Source organism: Phytophthora sojae (assembly GCF_000149755.1).
Source record: "Phytophthora sojae unplaced genomic scaffold PHYSOscaffold_4, whole genome shotgun sequence".
NCBI classification, from domain to species: domain Eukaryota; phylum Oomycota; class Peronosporomycetes; order Peronosporales; family Peronosporaceae; genus Phytophthora; species Phytophthora sojae.
This window is the reverse complement of record NW_009258118.1, coordinates 2,039,388-2,054,020: the sequence shown is the minus strand read 5'-3', so window position 1 is coordinate 2,054,020 and position 14,633 is coordinate 2,039,388. Positions and strand designations below refer to the sequence as shown.

The 14,633-nt window shown below is 58.2% G+C and overlaps 7 protein-coding genes across 7 annotated transcripts; 3 read left to right on the top strand and 4 right to left on the bottom strand.

Moving 5' to 3' along the window:
• Positions 1-469: 469 nt before the first annotated feature.
• Positions 470-1,345, top strand: PHYSODRAFT_314591 (hypothetical protein; the record flags this gene model as incomplete). Its single annotated transcript, XM_009527872.1, has 4 exons — positions 470-559; positions 639-1,026; positions 1,106-1,159; positions 1,230-1,345. The coding sequence occupies 4 exons, from the start codon at positions 470-472 to the stop codon at positions 1,343-1,345; spliced, it is 648 nt and encodes a 215-aa protein (XP_009526167.1).
• Positions 1,346-1,490: 145 nt separating this feature from the next.
• PHYSODRAFT_314590 (hypothetical protein) lies at positions 1,491-3,114 on the bottom strand (the record flags this gene model as incomplete). The annotated part of the gene is made up of 3 exons (XM_009527871.1): positions 1,491-1,777; positions 1,856-2,132; positions 2,200-3,114. The coding sequence occupies 3 exons, from the start codon at positions 3,112-3,114 to the stop codon at positions 1,491-1,493; spliced, it is 1,479 nt and encodes a 492-aa protein (XP_009526166.1).
• Positions 3,115-4,198: 1,084 nt separating this feature from the next.
• PHYSODRAFT_351108 (hypothetical protein) lies at positions 4,199-5,757 on the top strand (the record flags this gene model as incomplete). The annotated part of the gene is made up of 1 exon (XM_009527870.1): positions 4,199-5,757. One exon carries the CDS (start codon positions 4,199-4,201, stop codon positions 5,645-5,647), a length of 1,449 nt encoding a protein of 482 aa, XP_009526165.1. The 3' UTR covers positions 5,648-5,757.
• A 34-nt stretch (positions 5,758-5,791) lies between these two features.
• PHYSODRAFT_502066 (hypothetical protein) lies at positions 5,792-6,136 on the bottom strand (the record flags this gene model as incomplete). Its single annotated transcript, XM_009527869.1, has 1 exon — positions 5,792-6,136. The coding sequence occupies one exon, from the start codon at positions 6,134-6,136 to the stop codon at positions 5,792-5,794; it is 345 nt and encodes a 114-aa protein (XP_009526164.1).
• A 2,588-nt stretch (positions 6,137-8,724) lies between these two features.
• On the bottom strand, positions 8,725-8,955 carry PHYSODRAFT_379459 (hypothetical protein; the record flags this gene model as incomplete). The annotated part of the gene is made up of 1 exon (XM_009527868.1): positions 8,725-8,955. A coding segment is annotated over one exon (231 nt), but the record flags the coding sequence as incomplete, so codon positions are not given.
• A 1,075-nt stretch (positions 8,956-10,030) lies between these two features.
• PHYSODRAFT_501020 (hypothetical protein) lies at positions 10,031-12,271 on the bottom strand (the record flags this gene model as incomplete). The annotated part of the gene is made up of 2 exons (XM_009527867.1): positions 10,031-11,293; positions 11,339-12,271. The coding sequence occupies 2 exons, from the start codon at positions 12,269-12,271 to the stop codon at positions 10,031-10,033; spliced, it is 2,196 nt and encodes a 731-aa protein (XP_009526162.1).
• Positions 12,272-13,719: 1,448 nt separating this feature from the next.
• On the top strand, positions 13,720-14,436 carry PHYSODRAFT_264248 (hypothetical protein; the record flags this gene model as incomplete). The annotated part of the gene is made up of 1 exon (XM_009527866.1): positions 13,720-14,436. One exon carries the CDS (start codon positions 13,720-13,722, stop codon positions 14,434-14,436), a length of 717 nt encoding a protein of 238 aa, XP_009526161.1.
• Between the last annotated feature and the right edge of the window lie 197 nt (positions 14,437-14,633).

Genomic DNA, 14,633 nt, shown 5'->3' with positions numbered 1-14,633 from the left:
ACATGAGCCGGCCAGCAAAGATGGTTCAATCAGCTCACGTAGACGGCTACGGTAGTTGGGTTAACTTATTGCTAGTCGGGATAATATCGCATCTTCTTCATGTAGAACCAGCGTCTAAATCGTCTAATCCCCACCTTCATTCAGCACCTATACAGCCCACACGAAGATGGGACATTGATTCTGCTCCTCAAATTCCGTTCCCTTCGCGCTCAAACTCCAGAACTTCCAACTGGTCCTCACAGGCGTCGTGGCATAACAACAAACATCTAATATTAATACATTGCATAAGACTCAACAACAACAATGGTGTGGACGCAGTCTTGCAAGGCAGGTTACTCGGTGCTGTGGAGTCACTATGGAGAGTACAAAATGACCCTCACTCAGATTTGAACTGCGATACAAATCTGAGTGAAGGTTCCTGTACAGACAGACAATCCTTCGACCCACCTCACTTTTCCTACTGCGCACCATGCTGTCTGCCTTGTCGAACCACCTGCGCAGTCGCCGCGTGATCCTCGCGTCGCAAAGTCCTCGGCGCCTGGAGCTTCTCCGTGACTGCGTACGCCTTTAAATCACTCTTTTGCATATCAATACTGCGCTCTTCGCCTGACCACACGTTCACCAACCCATACCAACAGGGTCTCACTTTCGAGGTGATCCCGTCCACATTCGAGGAGAACCTGCCCAAGGAGCGGTTCCCGACACCCGACCTCTATGTGATCGAGAACGCCAAGCAGAAGGCTCTGGAGGTGCTGAACCGCGTGTCCAAGGACACGGAGGCGGGCTCCAAGCTCCCCATGGTCGTCATTGGGTGCGACACCGTCGTGGTGCAGGACGGAGTGATCCTCGAGAAGCCCAAGGACGAGCAGGACGCCTTCAACATGCTCACCAAGCTCTCGGACCGCCCCCACGAGGTCTTCTCTGGGGTGGCACTCTTCACAGCCGAGCGGGGCGCCGACAACCCGCACCTGTTCTTCGAGAAGACCAGCATCGTCTTCGGTCCGCTCGAGCCGGAAGACATCCGCGGTGCGTCAGCTACTGCAGCTTACTGTTTGATGAAGTATCGTTGGTCTGTTTGTGCTGACTCACTGGCGTTTTGCAACAGCTTACATCGCAACTGGCGAGCCGATGGACAAGGCGGGAGCTTATGGCCTTCAAGGTGAGTCGCAATCGTTGCTGTCCGTCCATTGCTAGGCATAGGCTGAAAGACGTTGGGTTTATTGCAACAGGTCGTGCGCGCTGCTTCGTGCAGGAGGTCCACGGGTGCAGCAACAACGTCATTGGGTTCCCCGTGCAGCGTTTCTGCCAGGAGCTCAAGGCGCTCGCGGCGAACAACGAGCTTTAGACGAAATAAAACTCGATCTTCCGGGTAAATTTCTACCTTGATTGCATTGTTCTCTATCGAAAAGTGTCACGTCTTCCGCCTTCTCCGTCCTCTCGCTGGAGTCCAGCACTTGCAACCAAGGCTTACTACGTCTCGAAGACTCCTTCTACTCGGTTTTCTTCTTGGGCTTGGGCGCCGGGATGAGCGAGAACACGACGTAGAGCACGACCGCGGCGATGTGGCCGGCGAAGTACGTGTTCTTGAGCGAAGCGAGCGAGTGCTCCCACGACATGGCCTGGAAGGGCATCACGAAGTAGTGCATGGCGAAGAGCGTGAGGAGGAAGCTGAAGACGTCGTAGATTTTCTTCTTGGTTCCGAACGAGCCGTCGGCCTCAATGAAGCGCGGGCGAAGACGCTTGAAGGCGAGGCGGTTCACGGCCGTTGCAAGCGGAACTGGAATAAAAGAACACAGAGAAACACACGGTCAGATTCATCGCTTCACAGACACAATAAGTAATAGCGAGTACGTACGGCTCATGAAGAAGATGTAGTAGCCCGGGTAGAATCCGTGCCAGAAGGCCGAGATGAAGTACGTGGCCATCAGCGAGTTGCCCGTGCGCGTGTACACGTAGCGCTCCAGCCAGTTCTGCGTGCCCTTGTTCCAGGCGCGCGACGCCGCGCGGATGCTCTGCGAGAACTCGAAGCCCAGGATGTCCATGTTGCTGACGCCGTTCCAGCCGCGGCTCGAGCCGTCCTTGTTGAAGCCCTCGAAGCCGAAGCCGCACAGCACAGTCGCGCCCTCCGCGATCTGCAAGAAAACATTAACAATCAGTCTCTCACACATCAACAACCACAGCTGCAGCAGGCTCGCCTACCTTCCAGGCGGAGTAGTACTTGGCCTTGCAGAAGATGAGCGTGATGTACAGGTCGCGGATCTGGAAGAGCAGCGGCAGGTCGGCGATCTTGGGGTCGTGCAGGTTCGACAGCGGGTACATGGGGCCGTAGACCGCAAACGCCGCCATGAGCAGCGAGCCCACAAGGAACTTGGAGAAGGCGGCCAGCACGCTGGACGGCTGCTTCGTCTTGCCGTCCAGCTGGAACTTCTTGCCGCTCGTCACGTCCAGGTACTCGCGGATCTCGAAGGCCGGGCCGGCCAGGAACGTGGTGAAGCTGTAGACGTAGCCGAAGAACTCGAGCAGGCTCGGGATCTCGTGGATGGCGAGCTTCTGGCGGCCCTCGAAGACCTTCTTCTTGCCGGGGGACATCTCGGCGCCCTTCTTCTCGAAGGTCTTGTCCACGACGCCGTCGTAGTAGTTGTACGCGAAGCTCGTGAGCTTGATGACCAGCAGCATCTGCGGGCCCGTGAAGTCCAGCGTCCAGCCCATGTAGTCCACGTACAGGCGGTAGATGTGCGATGCCGACATGTAGAGCATGTTGAAAAGGAACACGAGCGCGGGCGCGTGCTTCGACGGGCCGAACTTGACCAGCAGGTACGTCAGGAAGGACGACACGAACGAGTGCACCCAGCCCGAGCCCAGCACGAACTGCGCGATGGCCACGCCCAGCACCACGTCCATCACGTGCTTGAGCGACGCGCCGGGCAGCAGCTTGTACACGAGCGCCAGCGGGTACGCGGCGAACAGGCACAGCACGTAGCGCAGCTGGTCGCTGCCCAGGCCCAGCGAGGCCGACAGCGTGTCCACCTGCGCGTGCAGGAAGCCGAAGTCCAGCGGCGTCAGCAGCTCCGCGTACGGCTGCAGGTGCTCCACGAGGTCCACGACGCGGTCCATGGTGCAGTAGATAGGAGGAGGACAGGGGAGGGGATCTACTAATGCCAAGAGGATGGAATGACACGCACCCGAGCCGATCTGATCGACCGATGGCTACGCAAGTCTGTGGCGAGCAGCTACGCTTCAAAAACGCGTTGGTGGTGTGGCTTACGTAAATCTGAAGAGGCCAGCGGACTTTGACCGGCGTTACATCAACTCGCCGTCCGACCTACGTCATTGGTTGCCCCGGCGATGCGGGTCTCGTCCGCCCTGTTGTCAAACAAGTTGGCGGTGCGTGCTGGACGGCATGGGCGCTTCCTTCCGGGCGTGTTTGTTTGGGCGTGTTAAACGGCGGCGGGATGAGAGAATGGATTGAGCTTCCTTGAGACTTTGCAGCAGCTCGCATCTCGCAGCTTCTCAATGTGACAAAATGCTGTAGCAGGGGTTCCTGACCTCGTCGCTGATGATGATGCCAGCAAGCGCGATTCACCGTCGAGGAGCGGCTTGGAGAACAAAAGCGCTTTGGCTGCTTGTGTCGGCTTCCTCTTCTTCGACTGCGTGCGTGTCTCCTCTTTCCCTTTCACCATGAAGTTCCTTGTGCCGATGCTTTCCAAAAGCTTGAGCTGCACTGGACCACCGCAACCCGTAGATCACCGAAACTGCAGCAAAGCGAAGGCTTCAACGGGAATACCGTTCGTCTCAAGCAGCTCGCACTCTCGATCCCTTCATTCCATGCTTGCTGGCGAGGGCAGCTTGAACAATGCCGCCCTCTCCGCCAGTGAGAAGCCCGACCAGCTACTGTATTAGCCGTCCAAGTCGCGCGTGGCGCGCTTCAACTGCTCGCGCAATCCCCGACACTGCACTGTGTGACGTGGACCCGCGATCTTCAATATCCTAGATTTGTATCCCGATTTGATTATACCTCATTCAAGGTGGCACCATACAACGAGCCTTTATATTTCAAATTTCAAATTCAATTGAATCTATCGCGTCATCGGCAATTCGCGAGAAATGACATCGCTCCGCTTAACTCCATCCTTGCAATCCTCGGCCGCAGCCTCTCATTCCTGCTTCTACCTCGCACTGCACTGCACCGCACTAGGCAATGGCGTCCCAGGTTCTCTCGGATCTGAGCGAGGCGCTCACGCCGCTGCGGTTCTCGCTGCTGAACGCGCAGCTGGAGCAGCTCTCGCAGGTCGTGGGCTTCCCCGTGGACCAACTGCGCTTCGTCGTGTGTCTGCTGGGCGCGTACCCGCTGGCCGTCGTGGTGCGCAAGCTGCCGTCCGCCACGGCCAAGCACTGGCTGCACATCTGCGCGGGCGTGAGCATCGCGCAGTTCGTCTACGGCTCCGGCTGGCTGCACTCGCTGCTGTCGTCGCTGCTCACGTACGCGCTCGTGTGCGTGCTGCCGGCCAAGCGCGCGCCCTTTGTCGTCTTCCTCGCCAACATGGCGTACGTGGCGGCGCTGCACATCTACCGGTTGTACGTGGACTACATGGGCTGGCGCATGGACGCCACGGCCAGTCAGATGCTGCTGCTCATCAAGCTCACGAGCTTCGCCTTCAACTACCACGACGGCGTCGTCTCTTCAGCCACAGCCGTCAAGGATGGCGACTCGGAGCACACGAAGCGCGTCAAGCAGTCGCGCAAGGCGCTGGCGATCCCCGAGATCCCGTCGCTGCTCGAGTTCCTCGGCTTCGTGTACTGCTTCACGACGTTCCTGGCGGGCCCGGCCTTCGAGTACAAGGAGTACAGCGACGCCATCCACCAGACGCGGTTTGTGGACAAGAACGGAGTGCGGCGCAACGTGTCGCCCACGCGCGCGGCGGTGTCCAAGCTGCTGTTGGGTCTGGGACTGATGGGGCTGCTGGCCAGATTCAGAGCACTCGCCAACTTGAAAGAGATCCTGAGTGACGACAACCAGTCCATGCTCTTGAAGTGGGGACGGCTGTTCGTGGCGCTCTTCCTGACCCGAGCCAAGTACTACGTGGCCTGGAAGCTGTCCGAGGGAGCCACCGTGCTGTCCGGCACTGGGTTTGAAGGATTCGACGACAAGAACGAGCCCAAGGGCTGGGGAGGCGTGAGCAACGTCGACATCTTGGGCTTCGAGCTCGGCGCCAACGTGCGCGAGATCTCGCGCGCCTGGAACAAGGGTACGCAGAACTGGCTGGAGCGCTACGTGTACACGCGCACGGGCAACTCGCTGCTGGCGACGTACTTCGTGTCGGCGCTGTGGCACGGATTCTACCCGGGGTACTACCTGTTCTTCCTCACGGTGCCATTGGCGACGGCGGTGAACCGCTTGGCGCGGCGTCACGTGCGTCCGTACGTCGTGGGGAGCCCCATCAAGCCGCTGTACGACCTGGTGGGCATGATCTGCACGGCGATGGTGGTCAACTACCTGGCCGTCTCGTTCGTGGTGCTCTCGTGGGAAGAGGCCGTCGCGGGCTTCCGCTCCATGCGCTTCGCTGGACACGTCGGTCTGGTGGTCTGCTATCTGCTGCTGACCTTTGTGCCGATCAAGAAGAGCGCGGACAGCAAGAAGAACGTGTAAGGCAAGGGAGGCGGCGTATCGATCTACTGTATGTATCCAAGGCTATCGTGACCCCTGAAGATCTGAAGAGAGAAAAGTACCATAACACGACGAGATTTCGTTTGGGGATCAAAGTGTGCTGCTTATATTGGAGCGGGGGTGATGTCAACCGGAGTACAACTGGTAGCCCGTGTCGTGGTTCTTGTAAGTGTTGTCTTTGGACGCCAGGTAGGTGACGCGGCATTCGGGCGGCTGTGGTGACCAAATACCTTGGTTCGTGCAACGGATTGTCGCTGGGCCTTTCATGTTGGTGCCCTTCATACACGTGTACGTGGCTGTTGATCCTGGTGCCGTGCTCGAGTATTTCACGGAGCCTTGATAGACCGAAGCCGGCGCGCCGCAGTTGTATTTGGGGACGCTGACACTGCCACGCAGATTGCCTGCTTCTACGGAGGTGATGGTGGAGACTACTATCGTTACGGCGATGGCGATGTCGCGAAGGAGACGCATCTTGCTTGACGATGGCGACTGCGACGACAGCTTGGAATTGTACGCTATCGTTTGTGTGAATACCCCTTCTGTGGTGCTTCAGACTACTCGTCTCGAAGTTCTTATCCCGTTAGAATGAATTGGGGTGAGTCATCGGGTTCTGGTTCAAGGACTAATATTTTTAGTGACCAAGAGGGACAAGATACGTAATAGTGGATTGAAGCCGTACGAAGCGCTATTGTACTGGTTGTGAGTGACTCTACACTACGCGGAAGACCAGTAGTACTTCAGGCAAGCTGCACTAGGTTGGGACTTCAGAAGTCGGACGGGGTGAGCACGATACTGTGGTCAAACTGACGCTCCGCTGTGGTTTCCGTGGGTGGGCGTTGTTTGCGTCCCCGGGCTCGGAAGATGGCGATCGTCACAGCCAGTATACTGCCCACTGCGATGATAATGGCGATCACTGCCGCCGCGGAAATCCCGACCGAGGCTATCGTGGCGGTGGTGAGCTCCGTCTGCGTGGAAGCTTGAAGCGCGGACGACTCGGTCTCAGTTGAGCTGGATGTAGCGCACGGCGTCACAGTGGACTGAGTCGCAGGCAATGTTGTCATTGCTACAGCAGCCGTTGACTCCTGGATCGGGGTTTGTACTGTGCCCTCAGTTGTCACTGCAACGGTGTCGGGGGGTGGCGTTGCTGCTGCATAATCCTCCTGGATTGTTTCTTGTTGCGTTTCATCTTGAGCTGGCTGAACTGTAGCCGCCTCAGTTGCTGGAGCCTCCGTTGCTGGCGTCTTGGTACAGGGCGCTTCCGTTGGCGGGATCTCCGTTTCTGGTGCCTCGGTGAATGGTACTTCAGTTGTCGGTGGCTCGGTGCAAGGCGCTTTCGTTGGGGGGTCTGTTGACGGCACCTCTGCCGCGGTTGGTTGCGGGGTGACTTCATCGGAATAAACGCTATCTTCCGTGGGCATTGGCGTCGAAGCTGGGGTTGCTGTGGGGGTAATTGTCGGAGGTTCCGTCGTGTACGCAGGCGGCTGCGTCTTCTTACACGGTGTTGGGGCTGGCGTCTGCTCTGAGTCAAAACCCGATGATTGATAGGGCGCTTCTGTCGCGACCGAGGTCGAAGTAGGCGCTTCTGTATCGATATACACTACTGGAGCCCATGTCGTGGGCGCAAGCGTTTGTGTCTCTGTAGATGCCGGGGTTTCGTAGGTGTACGCGGTCATTGTATCCGGCGCGACAGTGTCATGCTCCTCTGTTGGCGCTATTGTCGAAGTCTGCGTTGCTGTCGGAGCTTGCGTTTCAGTGGCCGAAGGTGTATCAATGTAATACTGCGATGGAGCAAAGGTCGATGCCTCAGTAGACTGGGGCGTGGGTGTCGCCGTAGGAGTTGGTGCCGGATAAAATGTGTCTGGAGCCGTTGTCGTCTTCTCGGTAGCAGTCGGTGTCGGGGTTGGATAAGTTGCCTCCTCAGTAGTGGTCGGCGTCGGATACCAGGGAATGCTCTCGTAAGTTGGACTTGGAGCGCTAGTCGCCAAGACTTCAACGGGCTCTGGTGTCGGACATGGCGTTTCCGGGGTAGGCGTGACCGCCTCCGTAGCAGTCGGAGCGGGATACCAGGGCTCGTTTTCGTTAGTTGGACTTGGAGCAATTGTCTCTGGAACTTCAGTCGGCTCTGGCGTTGGGTAAGGCGTATCGGGGGCTAGCGTGGCAACCTCTGTAGCACTCGGAGAGGGATACCAAGTGTCAGTTGGACTAGGAGCGCTCGTCTCGGGAGTTTCCGTAAGCTCTGGTGTCGGATAAGGGGTATCGGGGGCTATCGTGGCACTCTCTGGCGCAGTCGGCGTGGGGTACCAGCTTGGAGCTGGGGAGGAGGTCTCTGGAGCTTCAGTCGGCATCGATGGACTTGATGTTACGGCCGGGATAGTCGATGTTGGCGCTGGCATCGTTGTAGTGGGTGGGAAGGTTTCGCTTGGCGCGTACGTTGGAGCTTCTGTCTTCACTTCGTCCGTGTATGGCGCGTCAGTCGGATTGTCTGAAGCCCTTGGAGTCACGACTGGTTCTTCTGGAGGGTATGTCGTTGGCTCCGTTGCAACAGGTTCTGGTGCTGACGAGGAAGTATCCTCTATCGGTACAGACTCGGGATACGAAGTCGGCAACACTGCTGGAGGAATCGTCAAGGCTTCTGTGAGTGCTGGAGTTTCCTCGATAGCAGGGGGCTCGGTCGCCTGCTTAATTTGAGCAAAAGGCTCTATCGGAGCCGACGGCGTGGTATGAGGTTGAGCTGGGACTGGTTCGGTTGGCGCCTCACTTGGAGCCTCCTCTGTCGACTCCGGGACTGTGCTGTAGACCGGAATCTCTGATGCGGTCACTGGTATCGCTGTGGCTTGTTCCTGTGCTGGGGCAGCAGTCGATGTGGGGGCCTTGCAGTTGTACAGCTCGGTCACGGTGGTCTTGGAGAACCACGTTTTGTTGCAATCCACGCTCTCAACATCGAAAGGATCGGAGCTGAGAGTAGAAGATCCGTCGTCGCTGGAAAAATCCCAGGTCGGGCAGCTCGCAGGGTCCAAGTTCTGCTCGGGGGTGGCTGGCCAGTAGTCCGCGCATCTTGTCGAAGGAAACGTACAGCCCCAGGCATTCCTGCCTTCGAGGTGAACGCACTGCGCGTTCTCCTTCGCGACGCAGTTGGTGCCGTCGAAGCTGGCGAGATACGGGAAGCATTCGTCTAGAGCTGCGTCACCAATTCGAGGGCATTCCACACCAAGCGGCTGCTTGCCGCTCCCCGAGCACACCACGCCACGACTCGCTGGGATCTGAAACGTGGCATCTTGGCACACACTCACCGCCGTCGATTCGAGCGCTCCTGTCTGCGAGGCTGAACCACCGAGAGCCAGCAACGAGAGACCACAACGCGCCTGCAACATGCGCCAATGAGTCATGCCGTGCCAAATAAACGCGTACTCCAAGAGTTTCTCGAGTTGTGTAGCAAGTAAAGTAGTGGAGGGGCTTAGAGATCCTCCACTGCAGTTGTGGGGCCACTTGGAAAATGAGATCGAGCAGCGAGAAGTTGGTAGGAACCCCCAGGCGTTGGTAAGTAATATCGGGAGCTGCAACAATCGCTGTCGAGCGGAAAAATCCAACGTAGAGTAAGACGATAGGCGTTAGCGCGAGTGGCGTTGCGCAGTGCGTGCCTTCCTACCACTTCAACTTGAAACGGAAACCTCATCATTTTATGTGCTCTCAAGGCGCTCTAAAACAGCGTTTGTGTGGAGCTTGAGCCTCCAATATATAATAGTGAAACGACGCGGATCGCCGCCTCTGACTATCGTGCATCGTTGACACTGAGGCCGGACAAGTGATGGTACGTTCAGCCAGGCAGCGTGACACCTTCACGTGAATAACGTCGGTCGATAGGAATTTTCTAGTGTGACGACGAGAGTATTTTCCCCTAGCAGCCGTGCACGCCACGCTAAGAGGTGCCGATGGGAGGAGAAAAACGAGAAGACTCACGCATGTTTGCTCATTGCCTCGATTTAAGATCATACCCATTTAGCACCACATTTTTCGGTTATCATGCACGCAACGTCTTCAATGCGTTGGACTGCCCATGAACTGCCCTCAGGATACTTATTCGGATCGCAGCAGCACTCGAAACTGCTTCACTAGGCACTGACGGGGCGGGGGTTAAGCACGCTTACTGTCAGTCAGCTTTTTCTAGCGTACTTCGAAGTAAGCGAATACAAGCGAGTGGGGGGTCTTCTGAACTGTTCATTGTTACTGCACTTAATCCACTAATGGTTCGCGCTATGGTGACACCGGGGCTGGATCAGGACGCGTGCTTTCATCACCGCGCGCTCGACCCAGTGATTCCAATTCTCGCTCCTTTTCGCTTTCTTGGTTGGTCACTAACACCGTAATTTACACGAAACCGCCGATCGGGCCGCCAAAACTCTGCAAGCGGTCCTTCCGCCGCGCGTTCTGCTCCTGCTGATACTTCTCCACGACACAAGACACGCTGCGTTTGGGCTCGCGTCGCTTGGATCTGCGCTTCTCTCTCAGTCGAGACAGGGCCTCTTCATCATCCGATTCGGACGACGACGCCTCCTCGATCACGCGTTGAGACCGAGAGCCCGGATTTTCACGTCGATTCCAACCCTGCTCGTTGATCTGTCGCCGCAGACGAAGCATCTGCTCGCGTCCGGCCGTCCCGTTGGCGATCATCTCCTGCAGCATCGACTCCTCGTCGTTCGAGAAAGTCTGCTTGGCTGTCATGTAACCACCGCCGCCGACTTCTTCGTACTCGTACTCAGTGTCCGAGTCATCGGAATCGGACGTTTGGTCGGCTGCACTGCTGTGTCCGTTGTCGTGGCTGATGCTGTTGCTGCCGCCCATCGACTGGAACGAGTCCCACTTCAGCTGCACATACCTATCGAGCGCAGGAGGGAAGGCCAACTCGTCGTGATCGGTCTGGAACAAATCGCCAAAGTTGCTCGGCAGATCCGTGAAAGTATCTTCAAGCTCCTGCAGGAAGCGCTGGCTATCAATGACGAGACGGTGCTGCGCATTCACACGATAGCAGCCGGGAGCCTTCATCACAGCCTTGTTGATAAACCGGTCCACGTACCGCAGAATCATGATGGCGCTGTACTCGGAGATGTACTTCTCCAATTCCCGCTGAGCGTTGATCGAGATGGCCTGAGCGTTCAGGGCCGAGCTGACACGGGACATGCGTTCAGAGTCGGTCATTTGGGTGTTCTTTGCCGACTTTGCCTTCCTCTTGATACGCGAAGTCTTCTTCTCCTTGGTGCGCGTGGAGCTTTTCTCCTTCTTGTCCTTCTTTTCAGTGGTACTGGCCTTGTGGGACGACTTGGACCTGTCGCTGGAGTGACTATCCCGCCGTGGACTCGTCTTCTTCGTCTTGTACTGAGCCAGGGAGGACAAATCAACCAGCTTTACTTCATCTCCAGAAGCTGTGGACGACGTCGACGAAGGCACAGATGGCGACGCAAGATGTTTCTCCTTCTCGGGCTCCGACTCGTCATGCGACGACGACGCCACGGAGCTGAGCGCCGACGTGGACGTGGCCGCCCGCGCCGTGCGGTTCTTCATGATCGCTGCGTGTCCGTCGGGCGTGGAATAATGCCTCTGCATCCGATGCTCGTTCTCCAGCGCCGACGTGCTCTTCTGCTTCTGCAGGAACTGGTCGCGCAGCGATTCCTCCGCCACGGAGGCGCTGTGCTGCTTCTGCAAGAACTGCTGCCTCAATGAGCTGGCCTCAGCGCGGGACCTCTCAGAGGCCGCCATCAAGTCGTTCATCCTCACAGTCTTGGAGGAATTGTTGCCGGCACTGGACGCCGCAACGGAGCTGTCAAGGGCGGGGTCCGCGGCCTCGCTCTGCTTTCTTTGCTGCTGCTGCTGCTTGTGCTGCTCGTGCCGCATCTTCTCCACCTGCTGCTCCCTGCGCTGGTGCTGCTGCATCTTCTCGGCCATCCGCATGGCCTCCATGCTGCTCTGCTGCTGATTGCGCTCGCTGGCGTTGGAGCTCCTCATGGCGAGGATCTTGCTCTCGCGGATGAGCCGCTTGGGCGAGCTCTCCCTCTGCTCGTTGGCGCCGTGGAACGCGCCGTCCGACGCCGAGCCCAGGAGGTCCCCGGAGTGCGGCGGCACGTCCGTCTTGATGGTCACGGGCTTGAGGAAGTCGCGCAGCAGGTAGAACACGCTGACGCTGGCCTGCGTGCGGTCCTGCAGCGCCGCGTACGCCGCCTGCTGGTGCGAGGGCAGCGCCTGCACGTACTGGTCGTAGCGCGCCTTCTGCGCCTTGCGGTACGTGTGCGTGAGGAAGAGCAGCTTGATGAGGAAGCGGTGCAGCTCCACGGCGCGCTCCTTGACCACGTGGTCCTTGCGGCTGCCGAAGAGCCGCTTGGCCGGGAACGGCAGCTCCTGCAGCTCGCGCGCGAAGTCCCGCGAGCACGCGTCGTCCAGGATGTGCGCGCGCGCGTCCTTCATGACGCGCTGCACGTCGTCGCGCAGCTTGCGGAAGTCCGAGTACGTGCGGCGCACCTCCCACTCGTCGGCGTCCTGCTGCACCTTGACCACGTACAGCACCTGGCTGCCGCCCGTGAACTCGACGTGGCCGATGGCGACCACGAGGCGGCTCATGGCGGGGGGTATCGATACGAGTGCACTTGGGCAATGAATGGGGCGGTCACTCTGTCCTGTTGACTCTTGCGGTGCAGCGCAGTGTTGCGAAGTGCAGTCAGTGCAGGTTTGGCTCGAAGCCTTGATTAGCACGTCGCTTCTCTATGTGAAGGCCAGCCGGTGCGCGAGAATTTATAGCGGATGGCGGATGGGAGGTGCATGTGGTTAGAGAGGGACTTTCATACAGCAGGATAGTCGGTTGGGATGTTATGGACGGTATGTGGTTTCGGAGGATAGTTTGGGAGAGTCAGTTGCCGCACGAACACTGGGCCGCATTCCGCACACAGAAGCTCTGCTGTTCAACGAGCCCCTAGTCGTCGCCACTACAGCAAAAATAGGCCACGGCGGCGCGTGTGCGGCCTGAAATGGGACTTTCCCGGCTCGGCGCACGATCGAGATGACGGCGGATCCCGTCGCGCCGGATGCCTGCATGCAGTAAGGTGTAGTCGAGTCGAGTTGCAGCTCGCATCGCTGCGCGATTGTTGCAAGCAAGCAACGGACTGCAACCAAACACCAAGCACGGACGACATGCAAGCTGCATCCTTCCTTCCTGTACATTGTAGATAGATATACTTACTCACGGTTTCGAGAGAGAGAGAGATGGCAAGCGTTTCGGTCGATGCTTGCGCCTTTGCCGCGCCGAAAAGAGCAGATCCCTGGTAGTCGGTGAGAATTTTTAGGTCTCTTTGGCGATGTCCCCCACTGAGATGGTGCCGAGTTTTGGGGTCGATAGGCGCGGCCTTTATAATAGACACCTTCTGGACGCGCAGCCATTTTCGTTGACGGGCTGATCCGCTCCAGGTGGACGCGCCGCGAGCGCGCGGAAGGCGCCGCCGACCTGACATCGACAGCCATGTGTGCTCGGCGAAATCGCATGCACGGAGCTGCAGCTGGCCGCTGTCGTGTGGCTGGTGATCGTCTCAACCATAGATACACGTTGAAGTCAGTCGGTCGTCGCCAAGCACTCTGATCTTCTCGTGCGCCATGGCCTTTAACGCGGCATTTCTTTTGCGAATGGGTATTGTCGCCAGTGCTGCTTGGTTTTGGTCTGGAGAGCTTCCTCGTTCGCGCGGGTTGAAGTGTCATGCCGGACTCTGCCATGGAAAAACCCGGCCAAGGGCGTGAGATGCACAAGGAAGGAAGGATGAAGCAGCACCTGAATTGGCCCATTGATTGCCACTGCGCACCGCAACCACGACAGAGCCAACTGGTATGAATTCAAACCTTCAGCGATCTCTACAAAAACCATTGTACACATATTTAGATAAGCATTACGCATTGCTCAGCGCAGTATACTCGTCACACACGTAACTTTCTTCGGCCTTCGTCTTTCGTGGAGCTCATAAAGGTCCGCCGCCTCGGTGTCTGTAACTTCCCGTCCAGTCCATTACATAGCAAATCCGTCCGTCATGGCGTCCCGGGAGCTGGAGCGCGCGCACCCGGACGTGGCGCTGCCTGCGGTGGTGCACCGGGTCGCGTCGGACGTGTCTGCGTCCTCGCGGCTGTTGGTCATCGGCGACGTGCACGGCTGCCTCGACGAGCTGCAGGCGCTGCTGGCCGCGTGCCATTTCGCGCCTTTCGCAGGCGACCGGCTGGTGTTCGTGGGGGACCTGGTCAACAAAGGCCCCAAGTCGCTGGACGTCGTGCGCTTCGTGCGCGACTCGGGCGCGCTCTGCGTGCGCGGCAACCACGACGACGCCGCCCTGAGCGCCTACTACAGGTGGGTGCAGGGCGGCCGCCAGCCCGGCTCAGCCAAGTATCCGTACGTGGAGCAGTTCGAGCCTAGGGACGTGGCGTTCCTCGAGCAGCTGCCCTTCTCGCTGTCGCTGCCCAACCACGGCAACATCATAGTGGTGCACGCTGGACTGGTGGAGGGGGTCGAGCTGCAGGACCAGAAACCCTTTGATATGTACAAGATGCGCTTCGTGCAGCGTGAAAGGGCGGAAGACGAGGGTTCGCAGTGGAAGGCGCTGGAGAAGGAGAAGTTCAAGAGTGAGAGCGGCGGCGAGCCGAAGATGTGGGCGAAGGTGTGGAGCGGGCCTAGGCATGTGTACTTTGGTCATGCAGCGAGTGCGGGATTGCAGGTGGGTGGGGGTATAGTTGAAGTTGAAGTGCTTTCCCTCTGACTTTTTTATATTTTTTAGCAAGAGAGTTTCGCGACCGGCTTGGATACAGGTTGCTGCTATGGGCGGAAGCTCACGGCGTGCATTATCCCGGTGAGAGGTGTTGCGTTGTTTGGTTCGACCGGGTGGTTATTAATGCTGTGGTGTGTGCTTTGTGGCCAGTCGAACACGCTGGTGCACGTGGATGCGAAGGAGCAGTA